General features: G+C 52.7%; 2 protein-coding genes across 9 annotated transcripts in view; both read left to right on the top strand.

The window, feature by feature from the left end:
• LOC121597444 (mucin-5AC) overlaps window positions 1-17,036 on the top strand; it is a 59,806-nt gene that overhangs the window by 30,964 nt on the left and 11,806 nt on the right. For 3 of the 8 annotated variants that reach the window (XM_041923204.1, XM_041923203.1, XM_041923205.1), the window contains exons 2-7: window positions 3,848-4,159; window positions 8,209-8,541; window positions 9,453-9,718; window positions 12,558-12,728; window positions 13,732-15,356; window positions 15,913-16,920. In XM_041923204.1, coding sequence (XP_041779138.1) covers window positions 3,989-4,159; window positions 8,209-8,541; window positions 9,453-9,718; window positions 12,558-12,728; window positions 13,732-15,356; window positions 15,913-16,920 — 3,574 coding nt within the window. In that variant the 5' untranslated portion in view covers window positions 3,848-3,988. Of the gene's footprint in view, window positions 1-3,847; window positions 4,160-8,208; window positions 8,542-9,452; window positions 9,719-12,557; window positions 12,729-13,090; window positions 13,658-13,731; window positions 15,357-15,912; window positions 16,921-17,036 lie in introns of those variants that run through there. The other 5 variants (XM_041923206.1, XM_041923207.1, XM_041923208.1 and 2 more) reach the window with 5 other exon arrangements.
• LOC121597451 lies at window positions 961-2,704 on the top strand. The gene is made up of 2 exons (XM_041923217.1): window positions 961-2,398; window positions 2,478-2,704. Exons 1-2 carry the CDS (start codon window positions 1,127-1,129, stop codon window positions 2,670-2,672), a joined length of 1,467 nt encoding a protein of 488 aa, XP_041779151.1. The 5' UTR covers window positions 961-1,126; the 3' UTR covers window positions 2,673-2,704.

Raw genomic sequence — 17,036 nt, 5'->3', positions numbered from 1 at the left:
TCTCGCAGATCTCTCCCAAACGATATATAGTCATCTGGGGTGAGCGTCTCTTTCGAGTCTTTGGAGTTCGCGGTTTGCGCTGGAAGCGAAGCAATAAGTTCCCAATATGGTAAAACCGGCGGTACGGCGGCGGGACCTATTAGGCGGATCTCTAGTATGCTGCCACAGTGGAAGCATCCAACAACAAAAAAACGGCTCCAAATTCGAGACTCTCCCCAAGAAGAGCGCCAAACGAAGAAATGGCATCGGTTTTTCGGTTACAATAACTTAGCCAAACAAATGACGCACTGGACGAGATTCTAATGGGAGCAAACGTTTTTTTTCGAGGCGGCTGCGTTCCATTGGATGACATCAGAGCACGAGCTGAAATGACACCGGAAGACCGTTTTGGATCTTTATTTCGGTGTTTTTTTTCTTTGGGGGGACCAAAATCTCAGTAGGAGAGCACACCACAACTCCAATCTGTGATGATCGCTGTGTGTTGGAGTTCTTGAGAGGCTCATTTCATCTCATCTCGTGTGTGACATTACACAGTTTTCTCGTTCTGGTTGCTTGCTTTAATTTCCTGTGTCTTTCGGAACATACCTCCTACGGCAGTGTCTTTGGCAGTGGAGTGCATAATTAAAGCGCATCAATAATCAAAATAGGTCACACAGCCGGTAATGGACCGTGTTCTAGCGGTAGATTCGAGCGGGTTTTGTTTGAATTTCAGGCTGCGGTGTTGTGATGCCATGATCGTATTATTCGCTCCATCGTTGCCGTTGCCATCCTTCCCCAGCAGAGAATGCGGGGAGCGTATCTTGGAGCTCTCTTGGAGCGTGCTCCGGACAGAACGTGGAGAAAGTTGGCCACCACATCGCGCCGTACGGTGACATGCGTGTTGTAAAAGTACCGTTCGTTGATCGGCTGGAGAAGATGTAGAATGCGAGAACGAGCAACACAGAGCCATTCGGCCGTTGGATAGAAAAAGACGCTAGAAGAAGAGCTGGTTTCGTTGTTGATGTTCGTTTTTTTTGGAGAACGTCTTCTGATGGACTCGCAAGAAGTTTGGCCCGTGGTCGCTCAATCAGTGTGGTGAGATTTTCGGTGCGTGACAGACGGTCAGTGACAGAGATCGGGAGAAAAAATGGCACGCTCGACTGCTTGGTTGCTGGTAGCTGGTTGTGTTGTGTTGCTTGGCGCACAGTGCCAAGGGGCTGGCGACTTTGGACTGTCTTACAGTGTGCCCGGATTTGAGTCAAGCTTCCGGGGCGGCATCGGATCGGGGCTAGTGGCCGTCGTAAAGGCAAACGCCAGTCTGCTGAAGTACGAAGCGAACCTTGACCGTAGCGGCGCCACGACGGTATTGTACGAGGTGGCGACGAACCTCACCAGCCCACTGAACAAAGTGTTGGGACACGTGGCAGCGAGCTTTGGAGCGAACGGTAGCGATGCGTTCCGGACGTTGACCGACGAGCTGCAGGCCACTGTGCAGCCAACGATTTTGGCACTGGAGGAAGCGGCTAACAAGATCCGGACGCTTGAGGGAGTCGTACGCCCGAACGTGTTCAGTGCGGTCGTCGCTAACGTGAGCACGATTGCGTTGGAGCTGGAAACACTGGCAGCCAGCTGGCCAACGTTTGCGGAGACGGTTCAAATGGCCCGGTCGTCCGACGCTCCGTACGGTGCCGGTAACATCTCGTCGCTCATCACGCCAACCATCGTAAAGTCGGTGACCGCACCGGTACAGCAGATCAATTCCGCTCTGGCCGATATTGCAGCGGCGTACGGTGCCGTTGCGAAGGATCGCACCACCATCATCGGGTACGAAGCGTCCACCAACACCAGCGTCCAGAACGCGCAGCAGGATCTGGCGAGTAGCGTGACGATCGCGAACCGAACGTTCGCCGATACCGCCCACCAGATGGAGCAGCAGTGCAATGGAACAGTGCGTCAGGTGCGTGACGGTTACACCGCCCTGCTCGGGCGGCTTAGCGATGAGACGTCCGTGGCGAAGGTGCGCAGCTTCCTGGAGCAGCTGGAAGCGCAAGGCTTGGCGCACAATCAGCGCACCCGAGAGCTGCTGCACGAACTGGCCACCCAGTACACGGAGTCGGTTACGTCCGCAGGCGATGCGATTGGGAAGGAACTGTTTGCCGGCACGGCTGCCCTTATCGATGAGGCAACGGCTAGTGACAGTAGCAATGCCGAACGGTGCCTTCAGCGCTACATCGGTGACTTCCGGCAGGGATCGTACGCACCGACACGGCTCTCCGTCTGCTACCAGATGGACGCACGCACGATCGGCTACTTCTCGTCCGCCAATACCGCTTTCCTCGAGCAGTGGCGCAATGGAGCGGTGTACGGCAATCAGGCACAGTCGGTCTGCACGCAGGGTTCGGCCAACTGTACGGCGGAGGTGGGTTAAGCCGTTGTAGGAGCTTGTACAGCCAAAAAAAAAAACGTTGTCTAATTCGATGATTTTATCGTCCCTATAGTACGTAGGACAGCTGGAAGGCATTGCCATGCAGAATCAAGCCCGCATGAACGCGTTCGTTACCTTCCTCGGTGAGGAGATGGTTGCCTTGCGCGAACGGTACGACGTTTGTACGCGAGCCGTTCGGGCGGATGTGGAGCATTTGGTGGAAGCGACGACCGAAAAGTACCGAAACTGTCTCGTAACTGGCAGATAGATTGCAATGAATGAGTAAATAAAAACCATATCTCTTAAGTGTTTTCTTATTCACATTGTAAAGTGTCCAGGGTAGTCCCTTGCCAGCGCATGAGAAGGGTCTGTGAGAAAACGGGAAGCACTGCGAAAAGGCGAGCCTACTTTCTAGGGGAAAGGTTAGGGCTAAGATAAGATGGACCTGAATGGGTAAAGATAAAACGGCCGAACAGACAAACACTAATTGAATGTTCATTTCTCATGGGGCGGAAGCGATTGAAATTTGAATTGCGTTAGTGATTAGAGAGGCAAACTCACCGAGCGCCTGGATTGGTGGAGTTGGTTGGGAGAGTGTTAAACAAAGAGCATTCAGCAACAGTTGTTAAAAGAGATTCGCCAAAGCGTTTGTTTCGGTCAGCTGATTGTGCGTTTGGGTTTGGATTCTTTTTCCCCACAAAAACACTTTGAAAATGATGAAAGAAAACGCTCTGAATGCAAGTGCAGAGCAAACAAAGGGAACGGTAATTAATAAAGAGTATGCATTACAAAAGGTACGATCGGAGCGGCACGTAACAGATCTACCACGTCCTCCTGTCTCAGAGGTGTGATAGCTGGGCCGGACACCTTTGGAATGCCACACCACCATCGTCTGGGACGAGCTGTGATCACCCGCGATGACGGCTTTACGGCGGCATTGAACTTGCGTGCGTGTCAAGTGCCGTCCGCGACAGCGCCAAACTGCGCGTTCCTTATGGGTTTTGCGCGCACGAACGAACGAAAGACATCTTGCGGTGCGCAGCAAGCGACGAACCCGTTTACCGGTGGCCGTATTTGAAACCGTTCCGTGCACACGTCCCTTTTATGGCTGTGCCTGTGTTCGCTGTTCGAGTTCGTTGTCTTTCGTTCGGCAAGCCTTCCTTTAACTGATTGCTGATCTGCGATAATGTGCGTCCAGTGCGGGTACGGTAGAAGATCTCATTCTGGCGCGCCAAACTCTTCCCCCACGGGGTTGCATCCCACTCGCCCCACAGTTCCATCTTCCTTTCGCACAGATTTACACTCTGCTGTCTCTGGGAGAGGAGAGTGTGTTTATTTATTGCATTTATTTCCCCTTTTTCCTAGCCGCAATGTTCGCCCAATCCATCCTGACAGTATAAATTCACCGGCCACCGTGTTTGTCTTCTCTTTGCCCTTTTTCAGCACCCAAAACGTCGATCCTGCTCGGATAGGAGAACAGCAGTATCGCGCACCGACAGTAAATTGGAACACGACCAACGTCGGGAGATCGGGAAAAACCTCTCCCCAAACACCGGACCCGCACAGACAGACAGCAGCACCAGCATGGAAGTGGCGTCGCTGGCAACCGGGACCGGCACGACGACGGCGACGCGGGCACCATTCCAGCGCGAGGTGCGCGAGTGGCAACATGTCGATCCAAATACGGGCGCCCTGCTGACGGGCCGGCTCGAGGCGGACCGCTGGGTAAACGGGCCACTCAACAGCTACGGCAAGGTAAGGGAGGGCCGCCGTGCCTTTCGGGAGCATCTTTTCGCACCTAACGGTGGTTTTGTTTCTTTCGCCAAGCATCCACCCGGGAGACGACGCAGCATTCCGGGATGCGACAGCTTTTCTCCCATCCCTGTCGGGTTTGTCCTTCTCTCTCTCTCTCTCGCTCACTGTGTGTGTGGATGACGGGGGGGTATGTCACCTTTGGACGCGTGTTGGCGTTGATGGATTGTTCCAGTTTTCGCCAGCACAGGCGGAGAAGCTCGCGTTCGAGTGGGAATGAGTCCAAGCGGACGAAAATGGACACAGCCACACGTGGAAATGGAAAACTGTAGCGCATGTTCTACGGTTTGCTTTTTAGCAAAAAAGCTACAATTTGAAAGTCTAAAACCTTTCACTAAAGCAAATGTATCTCACTGTGCCTCATTCTCAGGGCAGATGTTTCCTTCCTTGAAAAGTAAGATATGCATTCGCCATTACTGAGACCACTAATTCACACTCTTAACAATCCCATCCGGAATCGCTGTGCAAGTGTGCAAGAAAGTGTGCTAAAGCAGTGCATCTGGATCGCAAAACGATGGTGCCAAAGTCCAAAGTCCGTTTCAGCTGCAGGGCACGGCAAAAAAAGGAAAAAGAAAACCATACCCATTCCTCGCAACTCGCAAATTACGATGTTAAACCGTTTATTTTCAACGCCACAGTGCGCTGAAACAATTGGCCACCCTTTGGGCCACCCTTGTGAGTGAGTGTTTTGTTGTTTTGTTTTGCTCCGGCGAAAGAGAAAGTCTGCCTTGGTGTAAGTGTGTAGTGGCTGGGAAGCAAATGGGTTCAAACCCGGTGGCCCCCCCTCTTTCATCGAACCGGAAAGTGCAATCCTCTCCTCAAGGGGGGAAGTTATGGATCGCCGGTGGTAAAATGTTGCTGTTAAAGCTGTGTTAACATGATGTTTTCGTCTTTGGTTTAATGTTGTTTTACTCTCTTTTTGTGAAAAGAGAGACGGTGGGGTCTGAGCTAAAACGCTTCCTGACACCTTCCACCTCCTCCCTTTCTCTGTTGGCCACTAACTCACCCCCAAGGGATTTGTAATGAACTTGCCCTTTTTCAGCCCAGAACAATGGGCTTGTAGTTGGAGTGTGTTTTCCAATGCATTAACCTCTGGTCCGAGGAGTTATGGTTACCCCCCTCCCCTTTTTTGGTGGGCCCATGGGAGGAAGAAGGATTGGGGTGGCTGATCTTGATACAGATATTGCGACGGTTACGGTCGCTCACTCGCGCCGGGGGGGGGGGAAGCATTGTCTTCTGGGCCGTCCCAAAAACGGTCTATCGGCGAAGACATCGATTGGAACTCATTTGCCTACAATTGCCCGACGGTTTGCGGCGCAGTCAGCGTGTCGTGTCACGGACAGAAGCGTTATCGATTGTTCGAAAGCAGAGCCCTGTTAAGGTGGGAGCGGAGCGGGAAGGGAGCCATCGATAGAGTTTATTTTTTCCCCTCCTCAGCTGCAACAAACCACAGATGGAGTTGGCTCAAGAACGTCGCGATGGGCCGCAACGCCGCAGTATATGGACACGGCCGGGCGGGGGAGCGAAGCAATCCGAGGAATCGCAAACCGCGCGATCGCATCGAAAGTAAACCAAAGCTGCGAAGGGGTAGCGTCCTCCGGCAAGAAGAGACATCTGGGAATTTATGACGGAACTTTACCCCGGCCGGCCGACGTTCGGCAAATGAACCATTAAGGTCGTCTGGTGAGCACTTCGAGTGAGAGGGGGTTGTCTGCATGAAATGGAAGGGAAGGGAAGGAAGCAGATGATGAGACACAGTACATGGCACAATGCTACATTGTAACCAGTCATGTGTGATTGTGTGTGTTGTGTGTGTTTCTGCGCGCTTCCTGTCTCGCTGTACTGGAAGCGAAAAGATTCCGTTGTGAACAAGCAACGAACCCACTCCACCTTGAAGCGGTTGGTTTGTTGGGAGTTGAGTTGAATTTGTACCGGTCCGTGTCAGCGCGCGTACCCTTTTTAAGGTGCTGGCAGATTGGCTTTGTCCACCGGAGAGGATGTTTGGTTTGATTGCCTTTGCAAACCCGGGGCGGAGGTTTTTATTGCATCTCTCGGTTAATCCTTTTGTGTGCCCGAATGAAGGTTAAAAATTCCTTACCTTAAATGTGTTTAACGTTACTCAAGCCGTAGTAGTAGTAGCAGTAGAAGTCTATTAGGTTGAGTTTGTTGAAATGTGCATTAGTTGCTCTTCAAAGCAGCTCTAAAAAAAACAATCAAAACCCTCCATTGTACTGATTACTTCAGCTACCAAAGGGGAAGCCGCTATTCGCATAATCGCTTTGTTTCGCATCGCGCACCAAAAAAGGGCATCCCGGAAAGCCCGGAAGTATGCAAAAGCTGGCAAGCGGCAAGCCTCATAATGACTGGTTATGTTCTGCACCGACCGCCTCGCCGTAATGTGGTTACACGCTTTCGCGCAAGACGCACGCGGTTAATGGAAGGGCCCTTTGCCAGCGGTTAATATCCCACAAGGAAGTAATCATCGTTTGGAGCCGTTGACGTGTCTGCACTGTTTCAATCGGCACAGCCCAGCTAACACAGCTTAGCTACTCGCGCAAACGCTCACTCTGTCGCTACCCGTCTTGCTGCAAACCACGCACGCGCGTGGTTACGCACGCAAAACGCCATGTGTAACGCTTTGTGTAACGCGTACAATTCCCATCTCGAACCCGTGCAGCTGTAGCAGCATTTCGAGTGCTTATCACGATCACCGGGCAGACAATGTTGTCGTGTGCTGCACTGTACTGTGCCCTCGGTTGCGCCCTCTCCACCGATGTAGATCGCTTCGACGATCGACAGCGATTAATGGGGAGGATAGGTCGGCAGCGCGACTACACCTCGTCGAAGGACAGCGTGGAAGAAATCTATTTAAAGCATCTCAGCACTGCCCCACTGCGCGTAATGCATATGTAATTGGTGGCCGGGAGGTGTGTGCGTGTCCCTTAACAAGCCGTTTGCGTTTATTTTCCACTCGGAAAGCGGAAGGCATCGAGCGAGGCAGCAGGGTGCGGTAATGGCACACGAAAAGCACGCACACGAGTCGCGTAATTAATTAAACTCTGTGTGTGTGTCGCTCTGCCAGCAATTATACGGTAAATCACTTGCATCGATCGATTTAATCGTGCAGACGATAAATTATCTCCAATCTGTACCCCCCATCGGTTGGTTGGCTGGTGTGTAGAGGGTGACATTTTCCCCCCATTTCTTCTTTCCCTTTTTTTGTCCCAGATCCTATCTTTAAAGTGTCTCCGAGCATGAATGTGTGCTAATTTTCATTAAACAACCGGGAAAGTGCTAGAATGTATGTCTGTCTGTCACCAGCCCAAGCTGCAACACGTTTGTCGCCGCATAGGCACCGCGTGCAGGTGCCACCGTTTTAAAGCCACTGCGCCTGTCCTATGTGCTGCTATGTGCTCTAATTTTTATCAGGTGCCAATTACACTTTTGCCCCTTCCCTTGGGTAATCGGTGGTGCGACACGGCTAATGCCGTGCCTTAAAGCGTGAACCGCGCAAAATGTAAGCCCAATTTACGCCCGAACACCCGTTACCGTTGCCAAATTTGCAGCATGGGCTCCATCTGCGGAAGGCGGAATTCCGTCAATTAGCTGTCAATTTGTTGCCGCTCGATTGCGAAACGAAAGCACGCGCGGTACGGCAGTGTGTTTCTAATCTGATTTTGAAATTCGCGATCGCGATCTCGTCGTCATTCGTTAACGAAGCGACAACCGACGGTGCTGCCATCTAGATGTGAAACGGCGGAACTGCACGCGATTCGATTCGAACGCACGAACCCGGCCCGGTTGGCCTTCGAATCTTCGATTGGGACATCGTCCCGGGGAGGATGTGATTAAGTAAAAATGTCGTTCTGTTGTCGTTCTGTTGTCGTTGTGTCCCCTTCTATAATTCTTCTTCCATATGGCGTCTTGCTTCGTTCCACTCGCATTCTGAGGTGTGTCTTTTCTGTTCTTCTTCTCGCTGATGGTTCTTTCAGATGGTTGCACAGAACCTGTCCACACCGGACGGAACGCAGCACACGCAGCGGAAGCAGATGGAGATCCTGCAGGCCCGCACGTCCGCCGGCTCGCTGCAAGTGGTCCGCGCCCAAACCGTCCAAACGACCTCGTCCCGCTGGTCCTCCTCGACGGTGCACTCCACCACCACGAGCACAGAGCAAACGACGGGCAGCAGTGGCAGCGTTGGCGCCATCACCGGACCCACCGCTGCTGGTTCGCCCCTCGCAACGAACGGCTTCTCCAGCCATCATCTCCTATCTTCCTTCCACCGTCCACTGTCCTCTGGTACTACCAGCAGCAGTAGACTCTTGGTAAGTAAAGGGTTGGGAATCAAGTGCTCCTTTTAAACATTCATTCATGCGCGATCGCGTGACGGTCGTCGCTTTGCAGGGAGCGCGCCCGGGAATGGGTAAATATTTTCTCTGATCAAGTTGCACGACGAGCTTGCTTCTGACTTGTGTGTGCAGAGACGACGCTTGTTGTCTGTAGAAATTCCGATGTACACACACGCACACGCATTGCAAACGAACCAATGTGAAGAGTAGGAAGTTTTGTTGCGTTTTGAAGTTCAAGCTGAAATGGATACAAATGTCAATCGTTCGTTGTAACGAACGAGTTGTAACGAGGCGCCAGTTTTTACACAAGGTCTTGTGCACGCTCTGTACATCTGAAACTCCCGGATCAGAAATTACCACCATTCAACCACAATAGATTAATCGGTCCACGATTGACATTTATTTAGGGTGTCCCCCGGTAGATCAAACGCGACCCGCTGATAGGTTTGCATTTTCTGGAGTTTGATTTATTGCCCACCTGGGTTTTGTTGATCGGCCCACACACGTGCGCGCATGGGACGACATCAAAACTGTGTCCGAAGCACGAAAGGAAAAGTAGAAAAAAAACGGACTATGACATTGACATTTGCCCCAAGATGGGCAGACTAGCCGAAAAAGCTGAAATCCGAGGCGCAAGATATACGCAGCATTGGCGAAGTGCAAAACCTGCTGCGCCTGAAGACTGCAAATACACTGTACACCTACGAGGTGTAGCAATTTTACTGCAGTCCCTCTGGGTCTTAGCAGACTTCAAAACATCAGGAAATTGGATCCAGTTGTTTGCGCCCAAAAATCCTTGATCGGCATCTGTAAAGATGTTTGACACTAGGTCACTAAATCATCATAAAGATTGACGTTCTTCTCCTGTCTTCTCCATCTCCGTACAGACTGTAGGATCTAGTCGATCCGATGCACCACAGACGACACCACTCGGCGGATCTGCGTTCGTCAGCACGGCCACGAAACCGTTCCCAAGGTTTTCCTCCAGCCCAACGTCCGCGGGCAGCAGCTTCGTCAACACCAGTGGACCACTCCGGTACGGCCGGCAGCTGTATGCAGTCGATGCGGATGCGCATGACGATCGTGGCTCCTACCAACACACTGCTACCAACCAGCAGCAGCCCCTTCGTACCGTTGCCGTTGAACAGGACAGGTAAGAGCGCTTGCCCGCGCGCGCGCGCGTGTAGGCTATAAGATTTCTATTCAAACACACGCCAAGAAGTCATTGGCAGTGGGATGAGAGAGGATTTAGGGGGAGGTGGGTATAATGATCGCGTTTATTGGTTTACGATCGAGCGAGCGAGGGTTTGCCAAATTCCACCACAAGCGCTTGCAATCTTGGAATGTTTGTCGATATGTTGGTTTTTTTTTTCTTTGCTTTTCTTTGCGTGATAGTTGCCGTCTACGCCATGACATCTTTCGGAGACTTTCGATCGGGTAGCGATTCGGTACGATTTATGGTTGCAGGCTGACGCCGACTGCGTCAGAAATGCTGAAGCTGTAGCGAGCAATGGTCCAAAACTGACCGCCTCATAATGTATTGTTTCTCACATTGTAGAATTTGCATTCGATCAGAAATACAACGCTCGGCCAAATTCGTGGACGCACGGGACACTGAAATGGCCTGAATATCCATGCGGGGTTGCGCGGGGATTGTACACAAATCTAGTTGTGTACTACTTCACTCCATAAATCAGGTACCACACAAAAGTGAACGGGTCGCGAGAGCTTGACAATGTGCGGTTTGTCGATCGTTCGAAAAAAGTAAAAAACGGAGAACCAGCGCCCGGGAATCAGCACCATTTCGTTCGTCCGGCCAAAGAATGTAGGCGCGGACAGAGGGGGCGATACACTGCTTTTACCATTTGAGTAGAAATGCCATCACCACTGGCACTGCTACACCTCGGCAGTCTCCCGTGGGCCAGGAATCTTGGCGTTCTTCAGCGTTGGGGACGGCCGCGTCCAGCGAGAGACCGGATTGATACACGTAGAGAGTTCGTTATGTCATCGCCAGGGGTACGCCTACGGAATTTCTTTTCGCGCGATCGCGTGTAGGACCTATAAAGCTATAAAACGCGCCTCTAACACGGGCATTCATGCAACGCACGGCTTGGCAAAGGGATATTGGTGCAATCGGAGGGCGGCATGGCAGGTAGGAAGAAGGAACTCGGGAGAGCGAGGGGAGAAATGACACTACCCAACGCAAAACGTTCCCGAAAATGCTGAATGCAATGCTGTGTAGGTTCCAAAAAGAAAAACGAGAACAACTGGCTCGGTCGATTGGAGTACGATTTGTCCAGAAAAGTAAACGAAACAAAACCAAAAAAAAGGTGGACAGATTAACGAAAAAACATGACCAATCCAAACCGCGGCGCGCTTTGTTCGGCACAAAAGCGTGAGGCCATCGAGATTTGGGTACTACACACTTCATTAAAATACAATAAACGTTCGCGGTCCCGGGCACAACAACCAGAATTGACAGTTTCGTTTTGATTTTTGGTTTCGGTTTCGGCCAAAGCGGTTCCCGTTGCCGATTCCGGCGTGTGTGTGTGCGTGTGTGTGGTATATGTGGCTACCGATTTCGGTTAATGATCGGTGTTTTACTATAAAGCGTGCTAAACGTGGTTAGCCTCGGTGACAATATGTGCTGCTGCCAACGGACCGGGGCAGACGGGAATCCCTAACTTTATGGGGGCCTCCTACGACTTTTGGCTTTGGCATGAGGGGTGGAGGGGGGGAGGGGGGTGTGGTGTTTGGGTTGGGTTGGTTTGGTGAACCTTACCACGGCAGACACGGTGGCGTGCCACGAACTGTGTGACAGCTGGCGTTGGACTTTGGAGCTGTGAGAGATCCTCAAATCTTCGGAATTCTGAGAGAATTTGCGGAATTGGAAAAAGATTCTAACGGGCCTAGGAATTTGCTGTGAGTCTATTTGAGCAGCAATTGATCGGTGTTTGCAAACTCTCTCCCCCTTTCTCTTTCTCACTCCCCAACCGATCGACGTTCTCTTCTTCTCCATGCGTCATGATTCACCACCGATCACGGGTGACGGCGATGACGACGACGACGACGACGACGAACCAGACGTTTGCCGCGCATGATTTTCGTACGTGGGTTTTCGGTAGGCTGGGCCACGGAACCGAACCACCGTCCCTGGGAGGAAAGACCCCCAAAGCGTCCGGATCCCGCACGTGCGCACGTCATTCTTTGAACGTCGATCGTTGGATCAACGTCGTGCGTCGTCGTCGTCGTCGTCGGCTCTGGAGCTGTGAGAAGTGGTGTTTCCCATTCCCTAGTGACCGCAAAGTGTTGTTTAAAAAAGCTCCAACTGCTGCCCCTGATTAAACTCATCCGGCAGACGCAATTCTGTCGGGATTGATGTTGTCCCGTGTTTGCAGTGTGTTGATAGTGTGAATGCTTTGTGAAAAGCGAAACCAAACGCATCCGGAAGGTGTTTAGACAGAAAAAAAGGTGAGCCTGTGTGTTGGTTTCCCATTTGGGCAGCGTTACGCTATCGAATGATCGTAAAATTGAATTATCATAAATCGTAACTGTGCGTCAGCGGTGACGGATAGTGGCGGATTGTGCTGCAGTTGTGCTGCTGGCGGACGGTGTTCGGTCGTGTGGGCGCGCTCGCCGTGTTTGCGTGTTGTACCGGAACCATGCGCAGGAGTGGCTCGTGTGCGCAATTGCACATCAGCGCAAACACGCTCCGGAGAGGTGCGCGCGCACTGTGCATGACAGCAGCTTTCGGCCTACACGCAACTTCGATTAAGATCTGTGTGGTGGCAGGGAAGAAAGACAATTAAAACTCACCTACTCGCCAGAGTGTTGCTCAATGCGCAAACCCCCGAACGCCGAGGGGGACTATTCGATCTATGCTAAAGGGTGTCAATGCTGCAAATTTAATCACCTCTCTCTCTCTCTTTCTCTCTATATGATTCTTTTTATCCTACCTTCACCTTCGGGTACTTCCGGTTGCATCCTGTAAGCAGCATCAACGGCAACAGCGTACCGCTGGCCCGCGGCAAGAGCATCTCGATCGAGGACCTTTCGACCGAGCGTGACGAGAGCAACTTCGATGACGACGTCGAACCCACGCAGTGGAAGCGGGTGAGCAAAATACGGCGATCATTACAGTTCCCAAGGAAAACCACCCCGAGGTAAGTTGGAAGCGAGCGTCAATGTGTGTGTGTGTGTGTGTGTGTGTGTGTGTGTGGGGTACGATCATTTCTGGTACTGACGCGTGTCTTGGGAATTGCTCTTATTAATAACCATATTTCGTACCTACTTTGGTGAGAGTAATTTAGTTTTAGTTTCCATTTTTTTGGGGGGAGGAGGGAGAACGATCCCACAAAACCGGAATCCGGAGCAACGAGACAGTTTTGACTCACCACGCTTCCCGAGCCCCAGAAGGAGTTGGTGATTTCATCGATCGCCCGTTTTTGTTTTGCATATATGCGGGTTTTGTTTTTTTTTATTAGCTCGTTCCTTTTGGTGCATTGGAATTTGGGGAATATCTCCCTACACTTTGGGCGTTTCGGTTGCATTTTTCTTGCACCATCTGCACAGGATTCGCTTCCGGTTTGCGGTGCTCCATGGTGGTGCAGTGCTAAAAATAACAGCACACACAGCACAAACCCGATGACGAAGAGTTAGCCACTTGAAATTCAAATCAGCCAGAACGGATCCAGAGTGGGGGGGAGCAGTGCGTTGTGCGGACCTGACGGCCCTGGGATACTGGCTGGGCATATGATGTATGATTCAATCGCAACCGATCACCGACGCCCGAAGCTCGCCGAAGTGGCTCGCCTCGTGTCTAGAGTACGTGTTGATGATGCAAAACCGAACAGCAAGCGACAGCAACGGCAGCGAAAAAGTGCTTGCAACATTTGCACATCATTAAATGAGGCAGGTTATAGACACGGGTACGACAGTAGGTGATCTTGTGAAAACAAAAATATGCGTAGGATGGTCCAGTTTGCATTGGACGACGGGCGCGAGCTCTGGTACAGCGTGTGAAACCGTCCGGTCTATGTACATTCCTGAAGTGTTAGAGTAGCATTAGCGCTTTACTTTCGGGTGCAATGAGGTTAGGCTTTAGGTGTAGGAAGCGCGAAGTAGTTCAATTCTAATGCGTCTCCTTCATCTGCTCTCCCCGCACAGGACCAACACACGCCCGATCGACCTGCCCGAGAACTCCGTCAGCGTGTCGCGCATCTGTCAGGAGCTCGAGAACGGCCGCCGTCTCAACACGGCCATGCGCAACAACCACATCGACTTTGTGGCGCTGGACAACATCCTGAAGAGCGTTGCGGATCAGCCCTGCACGGCCGCGACCACACCGCCCCACAGCAACCCGTCCGCCAAATCGCCCCCGAAAGCGTCCTTCCTGACGGCGGAATCGCTGCGCGAAATACGCGGCCGCCTGCGCCGGCTCAGCAACGAGTCGCTGTACCGTGACGACATGAGCCCGGCGGATGACGCTTCCGGGCAGGCGGGGGCGAGCGACCGGCACCCCGCTGACGAGGGTGGCGTAACGATCACCGAGGTGGAAACGCGGCTTGGTCAGCTCGAGACGAGCAGCTCGTCGGACTCGAACTACCGCAGTAGCAGTTTGCAGACGAGCAAGAAGCCAGCGCCAGACACAACCGTGCTAGCGCCGGACGATTGGCATTCGCGCCGCAAATCGTACGGGTTTGAGCGGATGAGCCAGCAGCCGCTTGGCAGCGGGTTTGCGATGGCCAAGATGGACTCGTCGACGGACAGTGGAATTGGACGGTCGTCGGATTTGAGCTCGAGCTGGTCGAGTGCCGCTACCGAGAGTGGTCAGGGTGCGGGCGGATCGTACCATCATCAGCGGGCGACGATCGTGACGCTTGGCGAACGATCACAGCTAAAGGAGAAGCAAGCGACGAACCCGGCGATGGTGATCAAAATCACTAGCAAGCCGGTTGACAGCACCAGCGACACGTTTGCAGTTCCATCCCTGGAACCAACGGACGAGGAACCGAAACGACACTCGATCGCGGTCGACGAGACGAGCTACGTGCGGGACAGCTTGCGCACCATGTTCGAGCGCAAGTCGTCGGTGCACGTGAACGGATTCAGCCACACGCTCATCGACGATCTGAGCCGCAACAAGAAGCGGGTCGAGTTCTGCAAGACGGAGGTACACTTTACGGCCGACTCCGGCCGAGTGAACATCGTCGAGACGGATGAGAAGCCACCGCCAACGAACAACTTCCGCCGGCGACGACGCTCATCCGGCGGTTCGTCCTACCTGGTGTCGAACCTGGACGGTGATTCGGACAGTGTCAACGCGACGGATGAATCGAAGCTGGTGGCTCCCTCGTCGGAGAGTGTTGTGATCGAGCAGGACACGGCGCCGGTCGTTACCACCACCATCGGGGGAATGGGTCGTACGGCACCGGAACCAACGCCCCGGAAGTACGTTCCATCGGCCACCGTCACCGTGTCGGATGAAAGCGATGGCCACTCGACGGACGAGATATCGCTGCGCAGCATTCTGAAAAACAAACCCGTCAAACCGAAACCGTACGTGCTGGGCGAGAATCTGGACAGCAACGAGGCGTTGTGGGGTGTGAAGCTGAAGCCGGTAGCAGGAGGAGCGACGGTCGAGCAGAGCCAGCCCAGACTGCTGAGTGTGGAGATAGGAACGGAGTCGAAAAGTTCGTCGCCCATTGCTGCTGGCAGCGGTTACTCGACGAGGATTAACCTGACGAAGGAACCGGCGGGGCCCAGCTCCTGGAGTGGCAGCAATTCCACAGGTAAGCTTCGACCGGCCGCAGCTATACTTCGTGATTGAGGGCATTTTGTGAAGCTTTTACCACATGTTTAACCGATGTACAACTCATCCTAACTATTCGTAAAGGGTCCATATTCGGTGTGCTGTACAGCGTCTGCCAAAACAAGCATAGTAAGAATGTGTGCGAGGTTGTACTAGTTTGTATCATTTTCCAACAAAAATAAGATGTAAATTACCGGTCCAAGGTTGCTTTCCACCATTACCAAATGCACTCAGAATTGGAGCTTTAGTTTGTTAAGCCTGAACAGTTTGCCTTTATATTAGCCCTACCTTCCGTTTTTCTTCTTCTTTCTTCCCTCTCATTGTAATGCTCTGACCCCTTCTCCGCGCTGTACATTATCATACAACCGCCAACCACCAAACCAAACTACACACTCGCAAACAAACACCCATACGCAACAACGCTCTCCACCCCCTTCTCTCCTAACCATCTTTACGATGCACATCCCTCTCCAAATAAACAACACCACCATTAATGCACCGCTGTATCATCACCACGAACGACCTGGGCCCACAAGTAGACAAAGCGATCCTTCACAGTGCGACGAACGGGCACGAGTCGGCTGCGGCGAAATCAACCACCAAGATCCTGATCGACATGACGTCAGCGGGCGAAGAGAAAGGACCGGCGGCGGCGGCGGCGGGCGACGAGCTAAAGTCAACCTCGCTGATCATGCGCACCATGCGTGCCGCGACCAAGCTCGACGAAGCGCTGAAGAGTCTGCAAGCCTTTCGGCGCGACTCGCTGGGAGAGAGCGGAACGCCAACGGGGCTGTATCAGAGAGGTGGAGTCGACATTGCCAGCCCGAAAGTGCGTCGCCATTCCGCATTCTGTCAGCTGAATGGAGGTGCTGGTGTGAGTCAGCACAACAGCAACAGCAACAGCAGCAGTACGATCAGCAGCCACTCGATCGCCAAGTCTAGCAGTGCCAGCAGTATCTACGCCGACTACCCGAAGCTGAGGACGTCCGGGAAGTATGCGTCCTCGCTCGATGGAGACTCGCTGGAGCGTGATGCCACGGCGTACGGTGTTTCGCGCTACACTTCCGTGCTGCCCACGACGGCAGCATCCCGTCGCATCCTAACGAGCGAATCGCGGCTGTCCGATTTTGAGGCTTATATAAGCAAAAACACGGCGTCGGTAAGGCGTTCCAGCACGGCGGACGATGTGGATCGACTGGTGAGCAGTAAACCGATCGCCGCACCGAGACTGAAGAAGCTCCAAGGCTCAACCGTGCTTAGTCAGCAGTTGTCGCAGCTACGCCGACTGTACGATGCGGCCGAGCTGTACGATAGTGACAGTGATAGCGCGAAGGCGGACGAGGAGGTGAAGCTGTACCTGGGCAATCTGGCCGACGCCTCATCGTCGACGTCTTCGTTTGGGCAGGCAACGGAACTGTCCGGTAGCTGGAGTCGCATCAAAGCGAAACGAAACATTCAGAAGTTCAACGGTAGTAGCCTTTCGACGGTGACGGCTGCACGCGACGAACCTAAGGATACGGCCTTCTCGGTGAACTCGTCTGCAGGTAAGTGAATGCCCGGGTCATTGCACTCTCTCTATCTCTTACTCACGTGTTGATGCTTGCCCAAGTTTGTCCATACGTTTGTTGCGCACTCACTCACGCACATTTCCTCCCCTTAA

The sequence above is a fragment of the Anopheles merus genome, chromosome 3R (genome assembly GCF_017562075.2).
Source record: "Anopheles merus strain MAF chromosome 3R, AmerM5.1, whole genome shotgun sequence".
Lineage (NCBI taxonomy): Eukaryota > Metazoa > Arthropoda > Insecta > Diptera > Culicidae > Anopheles > Anopheles merus.
This window is presented reverse-complemented; position numbering and strand designations above follow the sequence as displayed.